This window comes from Lynx canadensis, chromosome X, assembly GCF_007474595.2.
Source record: "Lynx canadensis isolate LIC74 chromosome X, mLynCan4.pri.v2, whole genome shotgun sequence".
NCBI lineage: Eukaryota > Metazoa > Chordata > Mammalia > Carnivora > Felidae > Lynx > Lynx canadensis.
This window is the reverse complement of record NC_044321.2, coordinates 40,196,062-40,215,162: the sequence shown is the minus strand read 5'-3', so window position 1 is coordinate 40,215,162 and position 19,101 is coordinate 40,196,062. Positions and strand designations below refer to the sequence as shown.

Here is a 19,101-nt window from a genome sequence, read left to right as displayed (position 1 = left end):
GAGAGAGAGAAAACGCACAAGCAGGGGAGGGCCAGAGAGAGAGGAGACACAGAATCCGAAGCAGGCTCCAGGCTCTGAGCTGTCAGCACAGAGCCCGACACGGGGCTCGAACTCACGAACCGTGAGATCATGACCTGAGCCAAAGTCGGACCCTCAACTGACTGAGCCACCCAGGTGCCCCGGAAATACATCATTTCATTTAAATAAGGCCTTTTCTTGGGGCGCCTGGGTGGCTCAGTCGGTTGAGGGTCCGACTCTTGATTTCGGCTCAGGGTCATGTCGGGCTCTGTGCTGAGCGTGGGTCCCGCTTAGGATTCTCTCTCTCTCTCTCTCTCTCTCTCTCTGCCCCTCTCCCCCACTGGCACTCTCTCTCTCTAAAATAAAATTAAAAATAAATAAGCCCTTTTTGTAGTGGAAATGTACTCTGGTACCACTGGAGTGAATGTAACATTATTTGTAAACTCCTTTGCTCCATGACCTGGTTCCTATTAATAAATCTCTTACCTTGTATTTTTTAAGCGTTAGTTGAGCCAGTTCTTAAAAGTGGAATTATTATATGCCCCCCTTCCTCCGCAGCTCAAAAACAAACAGAAACCCTCTCCTCTCAAAGGTGGAACCTATAATTAGTTCACATAAAGTAGTCACAGCTATTCCTTCCTATAATGTCAACCACCGAGAGTACATCGTAGGCGAAGAATTTGCAGAGACATGGTGGAGGCCCAAGAGTGGCGGTGGAAAGGCCCACTAACCTTCTGGACAGAGATGATTTTAAAGCTACTAAGATTCTCCCCACCACACAACTGCATCACCTCTCGGGGGAGTCCCCTAGGTCAGTGCGATGGTGGAAATGTTCTATGTTCTGTGCCCAGTCCAGAATGGTAGCCAGTAGCCACGTGTGGCTATTGAGCACTTAAAATATGGGGTAATGCAACTGAAGAACCGGTTTTAAAATTTTATTTCATGTTAAGCAACTTAAATAGCTACCTGTGCCCAGTGCTACCATATTGGATGGCACGGCCCTAGACAGTCGTATGGGTCTGAAAAACATCACTGTTCCAAAAACCATTGACCTCTCTTAGCCCCATAACTTATTAAAAGCACTAAGCAAATTGATATCGAAGGATCGAAGGCTTGGCTGGTTGAAGCACCCTGGTGTTTGAGAAAGAGCGCGGGGTGTGGAGTTACAGGGGTAAGTTTGAGCTCCAGCCCTGCCAGCCACTGACCAGGGTGGCCTGGGCACACTTTCTCTGCTCCATGTCAGTTGCTGCATTCATGAGGTAGGAGTAATGATATCTATTTCCCAGGGCTGTTGCGAATAGTAAATGAACTAACAGGTATAAAGCCCTGACCATAGCATCTGCTAATCACGTTGGTCTCTATCCACATCTGGCTCAGGCAGAAATTTCTTTGTTTTCCCCATTTTTAAAAAAAATGGTCTCTCCTTTTGGTTTCGCTATCCCAGTTCTGTTTTGTTTTGTTTTGTTTTTAAGCTTATTTCTTTTTGTAGCCATCTCTACACCCAACATGGGACTCGAACTCGTGACCCTGAGATCAAAAGTTGCGTGCTCTACCAACCAAGCCAGCCAGGCACCCCCCTCTGTGTTTTTTTGTTTTTTTTTTTTGTTTTTTTTTTTTAACGTTTATTTATTTTTGAGACAGAGAGAGACAGAGGATGAACGGGAGAGGGTCAGAGAGAGAGGGAGACACAGAATCTGAAACAGGCTCCAGGCTCTGAGCTGTCGGCACAGAGCCCGACACGGGGCTCGAACTCACGGACCGCGAGATCATGACCTGAGCCGAAGTCGGACGCTTAACCGACTGAGCCACCCAGGCGCCCCTAGGACATTAACTTTAACTGCTTTTTAATGGAAATCTTTCTGAAATGTCGACACAGGTTTCCAGATCGGTGATCGGTGATCGGTGGCGCCAGTAATTTTCTAGTCGCATCACCTGGGCTGCTCAGTCTCTTGCTTGTCTTTTGAGGCTCAGGTCCCATCTGCCACCTGCCTACACGCACTCCCCTACCTCCTCCAGTGACTCGCACCCACGGCTCTTGAGTCGAGCCTATTTTGTACTTAACGCTACTCACCACTGTGTACTGAGGGTTCGCAAGTGCTAAGTGCCCTTTAGTACACACGTGAAGTGTTCAGGCCAACTTAGTCGAAGGAACAAATCCCGGTTCTTGATTTTCCCTTCTTCCTCTGTCTGCTCTCTTATTTTACCCCCGCTACTTTTTAGATACCCGTACCAGAGGCCTTCGGTCAACTACTCGTCATTCCTTAGTCCGCGCCCGGTTAGAAACGGCTGTTGTGATCCTGCTGTCCCTGATTTCGGGGGTCCCACTGTACAGGGGAGCAGTCTGTTTACTCCCCGCCTTGAGAGGCCACTCACCCAGTATGTCACCCCTGCCCCGTCATCTTCTGGTGGTCCATACCCACAGTGCTCCTTCCTCTTGGCCGTGCACAGGCTTGCTCAGAAGGGGCACTGCGGGGTTCGTGCCTTGTTTTATAAAGTGATGGGCGGGGAGGATGAGAGACTGAAAACCAGAGCAGCCACATTCAGAGCAGGGCTGTGTAAATGTTCGTTGTGATTAGTATTAATTATGCAAGCTAGCCTTTATGGTTATGGGTGAGTTAACTGTTGTTGTTGTTGTTTTTTTTTACTTCCAGTAACTAGTATTTTAGGAAAATAGTGTTTAAAGTCAAAAGGGGGGGGCGCCTGGGTGGCTCAGGTGGTTAAGCATCTGACTTCAGCTCAGGTCATGATCTCGCAGTTCATGGGTTCGAGCCCCACATCAGGCTCCACGCTGGTGGTACGGAGCCTGCTTGGGATTCTCTCTCTCCCTCTTTCTCTCTGCCCCTTCCTCATGTGTGCGCCCTCTCCCTCTCTCTCTCAAAATAAATAAACTGTAAAAAAAGAAAAAAAACATTTCTAAAAAGAAAATAAAGTCACGGGGGCTCTGGAAAATCACAGAGCTTAAACCCCCCCACTTCACTAAATCTTTGGACTTTGCTGTGTGCTAAGCTCTCATAGCCAGTTGGCGGCTACGTGGGATGGCTCCTCTTTGCCCCTCCAGATTTACTCACCACCCTCCTTTTGGCACCAAGAGGCTGGTTTGTGTGGAAGATTTCAAAGTCCCTTTGCCTGCTGGTTTCCCCTGGGCCGTGTCCACAGGGGAGCACCAGTGGGAGACCAGAAGGAGGGTGGAGACACAGACTGGCTCCTGGTTCTGCAGAGTCACGCCTCCTCTGGACCCTCCAGGCCGAGGGATGGTATAAAAGCTCCCCGTTTTCACCCGCACGTGCTGTCCTCTCTCTCTTGTGGTTTCCCCATAGTCTGCCCACACTTCTGTAAATAATCCCTTTATTAAACGCTTCTCAAGTTGCTCAGTTCGAGGGTGCTGTCTGTTTCCTGCCAGGACCCTGATTGATAAAGTCCTGGGCCCCAGGTCTCCTGGGCCGCCCGTCCATTGAGACCAGCCTCTAGCAGTCTTGCGTTCCTGAGTTGACTGGTGTGACCACAGGCCTCCGGTGCCAGCCCCCCAGTGGACGTGTCACAAGAATGACGGATAAAACTTCTCCTGGGTTCGACCACTGAGATTTTAGGAGTTTGGATGCTGTAGCAGAAAGCAGCCCATCAGACCCGTTTTCTCATCTCTGAATTAGCGGAAATGATAGTACTGCCCACCTAGGGTTTTGTGAGGCCTAAATGACACTGTCCAGTGTTCAGCAGAGGGGCGCCTGGGTGACTCAGTCGGTTGAGCATCCGGCTTCGGCTCAGGTCACGATCTCGCAGTTCGTGAGTTCCGGCCCCACGTCGGGCTCTCTGCTGTCAGTGCAGAGCCCGCTTTGGGTCCCCTGTCCCCCATTCTCTCTGCCCCTCCCCCACTCTTGCTCTCTCAAAAATAAATAAGCATTAAAAATAATGTTTAGCATAGTGCCTGCTTCATGGTAAGCCCTTAGTAATTGTGGTTTATTATTATTAGCATTGTTAATTTTTCTTTCGTATTGGGTTAAAACAAGATAATTCTTGGGGCGCCTGGGTGGCTCCGTCGGTTAAGTGTCCACCTCTTGATTTCAGCGCATGTCACGATCTCGCGGTTCATGAGATCGAGCCCTGCGTCTGGCTCTGCACCGACATGGCAGAGCCTGCTTGGGATTCTGTCTGTCCCTATCTTTCTGCCCCTCTCCTGCTCTCTCTCTCTCTCTCTTTCTTTCTCAAAATGAACAAACTTTTTTTTTAAAAAGAGAGTTCTTGTCACAGAGTGATGAGGTACTAGAATAAAGGTTTTGTGTTAGAGTTCTTCACAGAAACAGAATATATAGGTGTGTGTGTGTGTGTGTGTGTGTGTGTGTGTGTGTGTGTGTGTGGAGAGAGAGAGAGAGAGAGAAAGAGAGAGAGAGAGAGAGAGAGAAAAGAGATTTATTGGTTATAAAGAATTGGCTCCTGTGATTATGGAGGCTGAGAAGTCCCCACATCTGCTGTCCAGAGGCCTGAGAACCAGGGAAGCCAATGGTGTAGTCCCACGCCGAGTCCAAAGGCAGGAGACTTCTGCCTTCAACTCAAGTGTTAATCTCATCCCAAACCTCACAGACAAACCCAGAATAATGTTTAATCAAATATCTGAGGTCCCCATGGCCCAGTCAGGTTGGCCCATAAAATTAACCAGCACGGATTTTCTCTAAGGAGCCACAGATACTGTTCATGCAGTAAATAATCCAGGGGCGCCCCGGTGGCTTAGTCGGTTGGTTGAGGGTCCGACTCTTGATTTCGGCTCAGGGCATGATCTCACAGTCATGAGATCTAGCCCTGGGTCGGGCTGTGCGCTGGGCATGGAGCCTGCATGGGATCCTCTCTCTCCCTCTCCCTCTGCCCCTCCCCAACTCGTACTCTTACGATAGATAGATAGATAGATAGATAGATAGATAGATAGATAGATAATCCAGAAAATAAGATGTTTTCAGTCAAATCCCTAAAGATTTTTTCCTATTGTGTCACCCAGTAAACTGTATTTAAGGGTGGAGGAAAGAGATTGACATGTCCTCTAGGAACTGCGGCTTCTGGTAGTGCCCCCCTGTTGATGTCCCACTACTGCTCGAACGGTTAGAGTAGCGATTGGAGCACGGAGGGGCATCATTACCTGGGCAGCCTCTGGACACAGTCAACATCTGTCATATCCACATCACTTCTTTCTTCCCCTCTATAAATGAATTAAACTTACTTGAAAAGGAAAGCACGACGGGGAGAGTGTAGTTTGGGAATCTTCCTTAACCCCTAGCAGAAATAGAGAAAGCAGGAAAGCAAATGGAAAACCAGAGCTCCAGCTAGCTGACGGAGGGCCCATGAATCCCCAAATGTCATCTGCCGCCGTCGAACCGCCAGCAGCAGGGGGACTTAGGGATCCGAACAGCAGCTGTGCAGGAGGAAGCAGAGGTGAGAAGAGGAGGGAACGTTCCTACAAGTATTCACCCTCAAAAGGAAGGGTCCCCGCCTGGAGTAAAGAACTTTGTAGGCATATCGGATAACAACCGTTACAGCTGGGAGGTGCTTTACAGGCTCTGATTTGTGGCTGACAACGGGAGGAGGTGTGAGGCTGCTAGAGAGACCTGAGCCCTCAGGGCTCTCAAAAAAGCACCTTGTGAAAATCTCTCTGGAAGGACAGAGCCACTCCCTAAAAATGAATGCCTGGGACCTGCTTGACAGGGCATTAAAGGAGAAAGCAAGCTCAGATGCCAATAGAACACAGAGGAAGTAGATTTCATTGAATATTGAGGAGGTGGCGGGGCGCCTGGGTGGCTCAGTTGATTAAGCGTCCGACTCCCAGCTCAGGTCATGATCTCGCATTCGTGGGTTCGAGCCCCGTGTCGGGCTCTGTGCAGACAGATCGGAGCCTGGAGCCTGCTTCGGACTCTGTGTCTCCCTCTCTCTCTGCCCCTCCCCTGCTTGCGCTCTGTCTCTCTCTCTCTCTCTCTCTCTCTCTCTCTCTCTCTCTCTCTCAAAAAATAAACACTTAAAGAAAATTATTGAGAAGGTGGCTACCCTCAGGGGCCATATTTTCAATACTTCAATGTAAGACCAGCAGAGGGAGCCCTAGAGCCATGAAAGGAGAAAAGCTATTCTGGGTCTTCCCATCTCACCTAACAGGGAGCAGCAGACACAGATTGGTGAATCGGACGCAAGCATGTTGTAAGAAAAAAATGAAGATCGCCCTTCTGAATAATAAAGTTGCAGATAATTAAGTCGTATCAGCAAAATCGGGTACCAAAGCACACTAAGACTAATATTCCAATAGAAGCTAAAGGAAATTGAGAAAGCGATAGAGGTTATGAAAGAACTGTATATCTCAGGATTGGAAAATTCAGAAATTAGAGGGGTAAAACAGTGGAGCATTATGGAAAGAGTTGACAGGAAGAAACAGACAAGGAACCCGGGCAGTAAACGAGATGTAAAAAAGCATTAAAAAAAATAAATTTAGGGGAACCTGGGTGGCTGTCAGTTGAGCATCCAACTCTTGATTTCGGCTCAGGTCATGATCCCAGGGTCATGGGATCGAGCCTGGCATTCGGCCCCATACTGAGCGTGGAGCCGGCTTGGGATTCCCTCTTGCTCCCTCTGCCCTCTCCCCGGCTCATGCGTGTTTTCTCTCTCTCTCTCTCTCTCTCTCTCTCTCTCTCTCTCAAATAAAAAAAATAATAATAAGGGGCACCTGGGTGGTTCTGTCGGTTAAACGTCCAACTTCAGCTCAGGCCATGATCTCGCGTTTCATGGGTTCAAGCCCCACGTCGAGCCCTCTGCTGTCAGCGCAGATCCTCTGTCTCCCTCTCTCTGCCCCCCACTCACTTGTGCTCTCTCTAAAATAAAATTAAAAAAAAGCAGAAGGTAGTTGGGTGTGAATGTTGAGAAGCTTTCAGGGGGTCTGCACAAGGTCCAAGCTGATTTAATAATAGTAATATGTTATTTGTCTTTCTTAACATCCATTTTTATCATGAGCGTGCAGTATTGTGGAGTTTCCCAGAGGCTACATAACATGTAGTGCTGACTATCTGTTGATCGGACACAGAACCATAAGAGAACCATCTGTCTCCCGTTAATCTGGATAGTAAAGAGATTTGAAAAACTGTAGAACAGTGGCTCTCTTCTCACTAAGTTTGTTTTGTTTTGGAAAATATAATTATTTTTCATTACACACATGGACGTTAACATATGATGGGTTCGTTAGTAATTTTAAGTGCATAAGTATTTAAATTTTTGTTTTATTTAATACAGTAACTATCGATAGCTATAGCCCACAAAACTAAAGGTTGTCAGGCGCCTCAATAATCCTTAAGAGTATAAAGGAGTCCTGAGACCAAAAGTTTGAGAACTGCTCATCTGGAGAATAGCTGCTTTTTGTTCATTAAAATTTTTTTAAATTTTTTTTAATGTTTATTTTCTGGAGAGAGAGAGAATGAATGAATGAATGAATGAATGAATGAGTGAGTGAATGGGGGAGGGGTACAGAGAGAGGGAGATGTGGAATCCAAAGCAGGCTCCAGGCTCCAAGCTGTCAACACAGGTCCCGACGCAGGGCCCGAACCCACGGACCACAAGATCGTGACCCAAGCTAAAGTCGGACACCCAACCACTGAGCCACCCAGGTGCCCCTAAAAATTGTTTTTACTGTGTATTTGTTTTTGAGAGAGAGACAGAGCATGAATGGGGTAGGGACAGAGAGCGAGGGAGACACAGGATCCAGAGCAGGCTCCAGGCTCCGAGCTGTCAGCACAGAGCCCGACGCTGGGCTCGAACTCATGAACCATGAGATCATGACCTGAGCCAAAGTCTGGCGCTTAATCAGCTGAGCCACCCAGGCGCCCCTGGAGAATAGCTGTTTTTTAAATGTCTAAGACATGTCAAGACTATGAGCTATGACAGACATCTGCTCTGTCATAAAAGAAGACTTCCATTATCTCACAGACCTTTACTAAAGCCTTCTCCGTACCTATACTGGGTTCTGGGGACGCGGTGGTCAATGAAACAAGGTTTTTGCCTTCAAAGAGATTTCAACCCACCGGTGGAGCCAGATCACATGAACTGTGATTATTTTTCTTAAGTTCTGGAATAGCGGTATTTTCAAAGCATGATGGGATTGCGGTAGAAAGCGCAGAGTCGCAGTGCAGTGTTACTAGAATCAAGCACCACATGAGACCTCATCCAGACCAGGAAGACTGTCATTTTCATTTATCCCGCAGATACACAACCTGTCCTTGACTCCCTTACTGTCTCCCAAACCACCCTGTCCCGCCAAAGGCAGGAATTGCCTCTCTGCATTTGTCATCAGTGGCTTAAAGTCAGAAACTGAAACGAATTTATTTGCTTTGTGCTCATTTTTAGTGACCGTACTGGCGATATTTAACGAACTGCACGCAGACGTGGACCTCTACGCACTCCTGTTTGGAGAAAGCGTCCTCAATGATGCTGTTGCCATCGTCCTGTCCTCGTAAGTAACAGCATTTCTTCCCCGACGAAGAGAGAGTCTGGCTTCCTGAATGCTCTGGGCCAAATTCAGAGGCTTATCTTAAAAGCGTTCAACACTGAACTGGCTGGGTTTTTTTTAAATGAGGTTTTATCAGCTTGGTCGATAAAAGTTATGTTGCTTTGTCCACTTGGCAGCGATCTGAATGCTGATACCAGCGTGACAGGATGGCTGTGGATGAAATGAATTACACCACGGGGAGTGCTCGGCAGAGTGTAGATGCCTATGTTTGTGGGTATTTGGGGGGACCGTGGTGTAAAGACAGTGCACTCCGTTTTAACTCTCTCTTCTGTTTAAACCCCAGGTCTATCGTTGCCTACCAGCCAGCGGGGCTGAACACTCATGCCTTTGATGCTGCTGCCTTTTTTAAATCAGTGGGCATCTTCCTAGGTATATTCAGTGGCTCTTTTACCATGGGAGCCGTAACTGGCGTCGTGACGGCTCTAATATCCTTTTGGTGGTCATCGTGCCCGCCCCGGGTAGGATCGTGTGCTGTTGCGCTCGTGACAACAAGGTCTCGGTTCTCCCTTTCAGAGGTGGATTTTTTTTTTTTTTCTGCAGGCTCCCGAAATGGGTCCCTTTGGTCAAACGTGACCGTCGAGGGTGTAGCTAAGAGTCCGAGAAAAGGTTGGGGAGTGTGACTCTGGCCCAAGCTCGGTGCCCCCCCTTTGCATTGGCTCCCTGCTGTGAACTAGTTGGGGATGCGAGTTCAGGGAAAACATTGGCTTTAGGGGGTGGTGGTAAAGAGAGCCAGGAGGAGGCAGGGGGTCAGGGACCACCACACAGGAGGCCGGGAGGGAGCAGGCTGGGAAGTACTTTAGATTCCAGCTCGCCACTGCCACCTACTGTTACGGGTCACGCCGGCTACTGTGGCCGCAACCACCTGCGGCCATTGGTGGGAATTACTGCAAGGTGGCCTCCCTCAAGCGAAGGATGGTATCATCTTGAGTTAAACACCGACCAAGCGACGTAAAAGCACAGTGTGGAATGAGCAGGCGGCCCCCGGGCAGGTGTGCTGAGTCCTTCGTCGTATCTTTCGACGGCGCCACTGCCCAGTACAAGGTAACGGGAGCCACACGTGCCGGCCGCATCGTCTCAGCCTCCGATCATTGTACAAATTATCAATGAGACTTTATACATTCATTTGTATATTAAATCTTTGAGACGCGGCACATATTTTGCGCTTCCCGCGTATCTCAGTTCGGACTAGCCACACGCCACGCGTTCAGGAGCCACGTGTGGCTAGCGGCTGCCATATTGGATGGCGCGGATCCAGTTGCTTTCTTCACAGAGGCCCTTTAGATGCCCCGGGGACTTCCACTGTTCGGTGAAAGCACTCGTGAGATAGTTCCGTGCTGGACCACTGTGGAAGGGCAGTGCTATGAGGGCAATCTCTGGTCCCAGAAAGTGACACAAGCACCTTGTAGTTGCCCCTGGGGGTGTGCTTTCTTTTTTTTTTTCTTTCTTTTTCTTTTTTTTTTTTAGTGTGTCATGCCTTCATGAGACACCTGCTGTGAACTCTGGTCTTGGTGGCCCACAGAGGTCAGAGTCTCACTGGCCTACTCTCCCCCGGCCTGCCTGTGGTACCCCCCCCCCCACCCCGGCACTGCTAAGACTGACCTGCCAGTCACCCCTCAGGCCAAGATCGTGCTCCTCAGAGCCAGGGGGCATTGCAAAGAGCACAGAAGACCTCTTTCTGGTTTCCTTAGAAAGTTCAATTTCTAAGACAGCTTTATTAAGATAAAATTCACATACCGTGCCATTCACCCCATTTGGCTTTCGGTATGCTACATTATCGGTTTGTTTTTTTTTTTAATTGCGATAAAATACCTATAACACAATTTGCCCCTGTAACCCCTTTTCAGTGTCCACCTCGGTGGCATTACGTGCGTCCACGTTGTGTAAGCATCCCCTCTGTCTGTTTTCGGAACCTTTGCATCATCCCAGACAGAAACCGTGGACCCAAGAAACGGTGTCCCGCTTTCTCCTCTCTCCCAGCCCTCAGTAACCTCTTTCCTGCTAAAAAGAACTCAGTTTTTATGACTTTAAGAACCGAGCAGCAGCTGTGGGGTCCCCAAAAGAAGCATTGGAGGGAAAGGATAGCCCTTGGGGAGGGGGAGGGGAGTCCCGGGCTGATGGAGCGTGGTTCTTGGTGGCCCTGATAACTTGTTCCTGGAGCCGAGTTCCTTGACGGGGGGGCCCACGTGACCAAGTTCACCAAGCTGCACTGCTTCCCCCTCCTGGAGACGGCACTCTTCTTCCTGATGTCCTGGAGCACGTTCCTTTTGGCGGAAGCCTGTGGCTTTACAGGTGGGTTCACACGACCCTTGGGCTGCCCTTCCCCTTACTGTAGTGGGGGCTGTGTTTCAGTGCTGTGTTTTTATGACGCCAGTTTCATGAATTATTAGTGTAAGTAACCGTGTGGTTTTAGCACCTCACAATCTCTCGTCAAAAAAAGAAAAGAAAAGAAAAGGAAAAGGAAGAAGGAAGGAAGGAAGGAAGGAAGGAAGGAAGGACCAAAGAAAAGAAAAGAAAGAAGGAAGAAAAGAGGGAGGGAAGAAGGAAGGAAGGAAGGAAGGAAGGAAGGAAGGAAGGAAAAAAGAAAGAAAAAAGAAAAGAAAGGAAAGAAGGAAAGAAAGAAGAAAAAAGGAAGAAAGGAAGAAAGAAAGGAAGAAGAAAGGAAGGAAAAGAAGAAAGGAAGAAGAAGGAGAGGAAGAAAGAAAAGAAAAGAAAAGAAAAGAAAAGAAAAAAGAAAGAAAAGAAAGAAAGAAAGAAAAAAGAAAAAAGAAAAGACAAGAAAAGAAAGAAAAAGAAAGAAAAAGAAAGAAAGATGAATATCACAGGAGCACCTGAGTAGCTCAGTCGGTTAAGCGTCTGACTTCAGCTCAGGTCGTGATCTCAGTTTGTGGGTTCGAGCCCCACGTCAGGCTCTCTGCTGACAGCACAAAGCCCACTTCGGATCCTTTGTCCCCCTCTCTCTCTGGCCCTCCGCTGCTCGCTCACTCTCAAAAATAAATAAACATTTTTATTAAATCCCTGAAATTTTCCACTAGAAAATCAAGTACAATTACTATACATGAGCCAGGTAGTTGGGGGAGCCCTTTTATCCTCTTTTCAAAATAGTGCAACATGCATTTATAGGCAGCATTGTAAAATATCCCAGTTCTTTAAAACTTGACAGTTATCTGTAAATGTATAGGCAAAGGCCCCCGTGTCAGCTGTCTTGCACAACAAAATGGTTACCATTAATCAGAAATCGAGGTAATGAAGGCTCGGATAAATGGAACGGTACTCTGGATCCATTTGGTCTCAAGCCCTAGACGAGGCAAAAACAGAAAGCGTTTGCCTGGAATGAAAATCCCTGGCTTCTGAGAACCGAGAGGAACAGGACAAAAGGGCACGATGGGCCCTCATGGCCTCTTTGAAGAAATGAACGCTAAATGCCAAATTCGGGAGCAGTTTAGAGGAGGGGGAGACAATGCCCTTAAAACTGTAGCAAGAAGGGAAGTCAAGGACCTTGGCTTTGAAGGCGGGCAGAATGAGAAGAAGGAAAGGTTGGTAGGAGTGGTGGGGGCAGGGGGAACCTTCAGGAATAGGAAACTTTTCCAAACTGTTCCAGTAGCTGGATATGTTGGGCCTACCCTAACTTTTTTGTTTCAGCGGGGATTTTTTTCCTGCTTCCTTTTTTTTTTTTCATCATTGATTTTTTTTTCTTTTTTAACAACCCCTCCCCAGGCGTTGTGGCTGTCCTTTTCTGTGGCATCACGCAGGCTCATTACACCTACAATAATCTGTCGGTGGAATCAAGAAGTCGAACGAAGCAGGTGAGAGTGGGCCCTGGGTCCTCACGAGTGCCCTGTGACTAGCAGGGAGGGGGCCCACACGACTTACGGCTTCCTTTTCCCTTTCTGTGCAGCTCTTTGAGGTGTTACACTTCCTGGCAGAGAACTTCATCTTCTCCTACATGGGCCTGGCTCTCTTTACCTTCCAGAAGCATGTCTTCAGCCCCGTTTTCATCATTGGAGCTTTTGTATCCTTTTTTGTGTGTGTGTGGTTCTGCCGTTTTCTGCGTGGACAGGCGACCGCCGCTGGGGAAGCTAGTTCATGGTGTTTTCATGATGAGAAAAAAGAAGGCTTACGTGGGTTCGTAGACCTAAACGTATTTCAGGATCTGCATCAGTCCCCGAATCATTTTTACTTCAGTGCTGCACGAATCCCAATCCAGGAGGTTCCCAGTTCCGAAGACCCGAAGGTTCTGTTAGTCTTGGTCCCAGCCGCACATGGGAGCGAGGAGCCTTTCCTCTGGCTGCCCAGAGAAGCCCGCAGGCGTTATAAGCACGCTTTCATGGGAGCATCCCTACCGTGACAGCTCACTGTGGAAAAGACGTTTTTTTCCCCCCCTAAGGGGGAAAAAAAAAAAAGGAAAGGAAGAGACCACAAAATGGAAAAATACTCATTTCCTTGACTCAGTTCCACTGTGAGCACAGTTTTTGGAAGAGAGACACAGTTTAGGGGATTGGCTTCTCTCAAGTCAGGAGGGCCTTGGAACTGGAGTGATCTAGCTCAGCCTGGAGCTGGAGTCCCCTATTGCTGGGCATTTGCACTTGCCTTTTACTTTTGTAAGAAAATTTTTAATGTTTATTATTTATTTTGAGAGAGAATCCAAAGCAGGCTCTGGGCTCTGCGCCATCAGCGGAGAGCCCGGCGCGGGGCTCGAACCCGCGAACCGCGGGATCATGAGCCGAGCCGAAGTCGGACGCTCAACCGACTGAGCCACCCAGATGCCCGTACTCTTGCCTTTTCTGAGGCCTCGTGGGTAACCTTAAAAAAAAAAAAAAAAAAAAAAAAAAAAAAAAAGAGTGTTTTTCTCTTCTGGGCTTTTCGTTTACGGTGCAGGCATAGCTGACCCTCACCAAGCAGCTAGATAGCGATAAGTGGCCCAATGCCACGTGGAGGCCTTCCAGTTAGAGTGTTAATCGGCTTCCACCGGGGCTCCTTTCTCGGGTTTACACACTCACCAGAGTGACAGCTGCAAATCTAAGGGGATCAGTGTTTTTATTCTCGATTCAGAAAGACCTCCTCACATGCCTCCTGGATTTGTATTCCTGGCACAGCATCCTGCAAGGGATAGTGAGAGCACCGCCCTTGTTTGCAGATGAGGGCCTCACGGTGGGGGGGGGGTGGGGTGCAAGACGGGTCCCCTGGGAATCTCAAAGGCCACTTCCCACTGGAGGACGGTTGCCTGGCTTCTGGGATGGAATCGAGCTTTCCGAGCGCTACCTGCTTTCCTGCCGTTCTAAACAACACAACACAACACAACACAACACAACACAACACAACACCAAAGGAGAAAACAAACAAAAAAAAAAAGCTAAAAGCAGAAAAACAGTCCGTCCTTTACCCTGGAGAAGGCAGAGGACAGTTCCGCCCTGGCTTCTGTCTGAAACAGCTGCGGCCCTGGGCAGCTGGCACTCAGCTGGAACGGAAGCTCCCGGTCCCCGCGGGTCCCATGGCAGTTTCCTCCTGTAACCACGACAGCATGTGGCTCCCTGCCGGGCTCTGTCCTCCACTCAGCGAGTGACGAATGGCCCGTTTCCCTGAATTTTTTGCTTGCCACACTCCTCTGCCTCCATGGGCTCACGCCTCCAAAAAGACATCTGAGCCACCCGGGTAGAGACATCTGCCCCCTCTTGAGTCTTGGGAGGGACATGAATGCATCTGAAGTGTCCCAAGTGCTCCCAAGTTTCCGCACCTCTTAGCCATAGCATCTTCCTGGTCATTTCGAGCCCCTCCTGTTTACTTCTGACTAAAGCTTATGAGCTCTTGACCCACGGGTTAGAGATTTGTTCTTCTCATGACTTTCCTTCTTTTTTTTTTATTTTTTTATAAATTTTTTTTAATGTTTTATTTATTTTTGAGACAGAGAGAGACAGAGCATGAACGCGGGAGGGGCAGAGAGAGAGGGAGACACAGAATTGGAAGCAGGCTCCAGGCTCGGAGCCATCAGCCCAGAGCCCGACGCAGCACTCGAACTCACAGACCTCGAGATCGTGACCTGAGCTGAAGTCAGACGCTTAACCGACTGAGCCACCCAGGCACCCCATGACTTTCCTTCTTCTAACGGAGCCCAAGCCACTGTTTGCTCCTCTCAACTCCCCACCCCTGCCAGGGCTCCTCAGTTTAGGTGTAGATAGGGGGGAGACTTGGTCCACACCTGCTTAATTAAATCAAGAAGTTCCAACAGTGCGTCTAGCAGGCCAGGCATTACCTCTGTGAGCTAGGAGGTCGGGAAAGGTGGCCATCTGCGTCCTGCTTGTAGCTGACACGCGTTCCAAGGGCACCGGGTCTAGCCCGGCTGCCTTGCGCATCCCTCCTGATCGTGGTGCGGTTAGCTCCTGGTCACAGGGTGTCCCAGCATTCCTAAAATTCTCTGCTCCACCAGAGGCCGGGCGAAGCTGCCGTTCTAGAAACCTGTTGGGCCCTTAACCTCCACCTGGTGGTCAGGTTGCCATCTTCCTGGGCCGAGCTGCACACATCTACCCGCTCTCCTTCTTCCTCAACTTGGGCAGAAGGCATAAGATTGGCTGGAACTTTCAACACATGATGATGTTTTCAGGTAAAAGCCCCGGGAATGTAAAGAAAATGAGCTTTCTTCGGCAGGCGTGTCAGCGTGACTAAACTATGATGGATAAGGTTCGTAAAAAGAAGTTAAAATTCCTGGTTCTTTTTGCATTCTCCCACAGTGCTGAGTAGACCGACCTATGCGTCACACAGAGGTAATATCGATTTTGTGAACCATACTACCAAATGTGAACATTCTCCCCTAAAACAGCCGCGTCTTCATGTTTATCTCTACCGCCCACGGGCCCTGGCGATATAGGAGTATTTAAAGTGCTTGATTGTCTCTAGTTGATGTGCATAACCCTTAATCTTCCAGAAGGGCTCCAGACCTAAACTTAGAAGGGAGATAGGTCTGTTTAAAAAAAAATTTTTTTAATGTTTATTTATTTTTGAGAGAGAGAGAGAGAAACAGACAGAGCATGAACAGGGGAGGGGCGGAGAGAGAGGGAGACACAGAATCCGAAGCAGGCTCCAGGCTCCGAGCTGTCAGCACAGAGCCCGACACGGGGCTTGAACTCACAGACCTCGAGATCATGACCTGAGCCAAAGTCAGAGGCTTAACTGACTGAGCCACCCGGGTGCCCCGGGAGATGGGCCTTTAATGAGAAAGAACACAGGCCACATCACTCAGTACCTCCCAGCTGCAGTATCCACTCTTGGAAAATAATGAAATTGAGCTAATTGTTGAGCTTCCTCCTAGCTCCAACTTCCCGTGAGGCAAAAAATAAAATTCACTTGAGTAAGCAAAGATGAGCCCCAAAGCGGAAGTTAATGGCCGTGATAATTCTGCTTGATTTATACTGTCTCCCAGATGCCCCCCTCTCCACTCTAAAGCTGAGAAGTGTGCAGAAGCCGCTGAGGCGAGAAAGGACAGAAAATAGTGGACATATTTTAAGTTTATCTTGCTCTTCTCCACCAGAGCTGTCTGTCTGTCTGTCTGTCTGCCTCTGTCTCTCTCTCTATTTGCCCCTCCCCTGCTTGTGCTCTCTCCCTCAAAAATAAATATTAGAAAAAAGAAAGTTCTTTTAAAAAATTTTTTAACGTTTATTTATTTTGGGGGGGGGGCAGAGGGGCAGAGAGAGGGAGACACAGAATCCGAAGCAGGCTTCAGGCTCTGAGCTGACTGCCAGCACAGAGCCCGGCGTGGGGCTCAAACTCACGAACGGCGAGAGATCATGACCTGAGCCAAAGTCAGACACTTAACCGACTGAGCCATGCAGGCACCCCCTTCCCCCCTAAAAGAGAAAGTTCTAGTGGAGAAGAGCAAGATGAGTTGGAGAGAACTCATTCACCAAGATAAACTTAAAATATGTCCACTATTTTCTGGACTAAAAGGCAGTACACAGTGCTGTTTAAATTTTTTTTTTTCAACGTTTATTTATTTTTTTGGGACAGAGAGAGACAGAGCATGAACGGGGGAGGGGCAGAGAGAGAGGGAGTCACAGAATCGGAAACAGGCTCCAGGCTCTGAGCCATCAGCCCAGAGCCCGACGCGGGGCTCGAACTCACGGACCGCGAGATCGTGACCTGGCTGAAGTCGGACGCTTAACCGACTGCGCCACCCAGGCGCCCCCACAGTGCTGTTTAAAGGTATCTCCTATAAAGATTATTTCCTGCTGGGAACAATGTCGCCATCAAAAGGAACTCCAGACAATGCAGCACACGTTGTCTCTCCCTGACCCCTAACTTTTCTTCTTTGAGACAACATCCCTTTAGAGGCCAAAGTATTCATCGGTGACGAAGCTGGCTATAAGGCAATCTAGATGTGTGTGTTATTTCCCAAGTACGGATTAATAGAAAACATTAACTTGGCTCTGTTTTTTAACGTAACTCTTTTTTAAAGTTTATTTATTTATCGAGAGAGAGAGAGAGAGAGAGAGAGAGCAAGCAGGGGAGGGGCAGTGAGAGAGGGAGAGGGAATCCCAAGCAGGCTCCGCACTACCCGAACAGAGCCCAGGGCGGGGCTGGAACTAATGAACCGCGAGATCATGACCTGAGCTGAAAGCGAGAGTCGAGTGTTTGCTTAACCAACTGAGCCACCCAAGTGCCCCTTTGATGTAACTTTTTTGAATCATGTTTTAGTGAATTGTGAAGTTCGCAGATGAGGGAATTTACCAAACTGTTAGGAAAGGCGGGAGAATATGCAAACAGATACAGTGGGTATTACTTTTTATTCTCTCATATAATATACACAGTCTGGCCAAAGGTGAATAGGAACTTATACCAGATGTCTATTAAAGACCACGGATTCGGCCTTTACCGTAAAACAAATGGTGAGCATGGTATGAAGAAGGAACAAAAGAACTTAGAAAGGTAAACATTAAAATGTGGGAGCTTAATCTTTTAAGCAAACAGCATTTTATTAAATGTAATTAAAATCTAGCATAAGATGAAAATATGAGAACTCGCATAAAAGGAGAACAAATATTTGTGAATATATATTAACCCAGGTGGCTCAGTCAGTTAAGCGTCTGACCTTGGCTCAGGTCATGATCTCCAGGCTTGTCAGTTCGAGCCCCGCGTCGGGCTCTGTGCTGACAGCTCGGAGCCTGCTTCGAAGTCTGTGTCTCCCTCTCTCTCTGCCCCTCCCCCACTCGCTCGTACTCTCTCTCTCTCTCTCAAAAATAAATAATAAAACATTTAAAAAAATTCAGTGCTGTTTCAGTTCCTTTGTGAGTGTTGCACTCTGTAGGTCACAGCATCTGCTCTGAAACTTAAACGCAAAGATGAATATACTTAACTGCGTACATTTAATTTCTATCTCCCAGGGTTGTTTTTTTAGGATAGTTGACACATAGTGTTATATTAGTTTCAGATGTCCAATATCATGACTCAACTTCTTTCCAGGCTATGCTGTACTCACCGTGTGTTTGGCGCTTAGCCTTAATACCCGTTAATGTAGAAAAAGGGCCAGCAGACTACATCCCCTGGGCCAAATCTGGCCGTTGCATATTTTCATATACTCCACAGCTGAGAGTGGCTTTTACAGATGGACATTTACAATCTATTTGACGATAGAGGACACTAACTTTGAAGTCCAATTAAGTGAAATATAGTCCTCCAAAAGAATTTACCTATATCACAACACATTATACTGTGTTGTTATTATTCTCTTTTTGGTTTTTGCCCATAAGATTTGGTAGAAATTTGGATTGTTTTTTTTTTCTCTTCTATGTAAGTACCTACAAAATAGCCTTGATTTTTCCTCTTGACCCCCAAAGCCTAAAATATTTATTATCTGACCCTTTACAGAAAAAAATTGCCAACGCTTGATGTAGATCAGGTGGTATTGTTACTTCTCTGTGTAGCTTTGCTAAGGAAATGCTAGGCTGCTCTGTGGGTCTTGGGACACAGATCACAAATATGTATTTGATGTATTCAGACCTAGCCTGTTACTTCAGTTTATAATGAATCACAGACCTAGAGAGCTTATATTCATTAGTTCTTATTTATCTTTCTTTTTATTTCATGTTACTAGCAGGAGAATGATCTCCGTAATAAGAGTGTTATTGTTCTAGAATGTGCCGGACAAAGTAGTGCAGTGTTTTTCTCATCGCATTTGGGCATTTTGCAAAAGAAGACTTCAAACAAGAGAAAACCACATTCCCTTAAGGTCCTTCTTTCTGAATAAGACAGTTTGACTCCCGAAACATACGTGGATGTTATAGTTTATTAGCCCTGAGTGGCAGCAACAGATCTGAGGACACATTGTCATCCGCCCTTATAACCAGATCTTCCTCTCTGGTCCCCGCAGGCCTCAGGGGTGCGATGGCATTTGCGCTGGCCATCCGCGACACGGCATCCTACGCTCGCCAGATGATGTTCACGACCACCCTCCTCATCGTCTTCTTCACTGTCTGGATCATTGGCGGAGGCACAACACCCATGCTGTCGTGGCTTAACATAAGGTCAGTTTGAAAGCAGGGCCAGTTTTGCGTCTAACTATGTCCCTGTGCTCACACACA

The 19,101-nt window shown here is 47.8% G+C and overlaps 1 protein-coding gene across 2 annotated transcripts in view; it reads left to right on the top strand.

Annotated features, from left to right (window-relative positions):
* The window catches only part of SLC9A7 (solute carrier family 9 member A7), a 133,674-nt gene that overhangs the window by 72,892 nt on the left and 41,681 nt on the right, over positions 1–19,101 (top strand). For both annotated transcript variants that reach the window (XM_030305046.1, XM_030305045.1), the window contains exons 6-12: positions 8,374–8,479; positions 8,820–8,961; positions 10,720–10,825; positions 12,251–12,339; positions 12,432–12,545; positions 15,020–15,131; positions 18,891–19,044. In XM_030305046.1, coding sequence (XP_030160906.1) covers positions 8,374–8,479; positions 8,820–8,961; positions 10,720–10,825; positions 12,251–12,339; positions 12,432–12,545; positions 15,020–15,131; positions 18,891–19,044 — 823 coding nt within the window. The remainder of the gene's footprint in view (positions 1–8,373; positions 8,480–8,819; positions 8,962–10,719; positions 10,826–12,250; positions 12,340–12,431; positions 12,546–15,019; positions 15,132–18,890; positions 19,045–19,101) is intronic.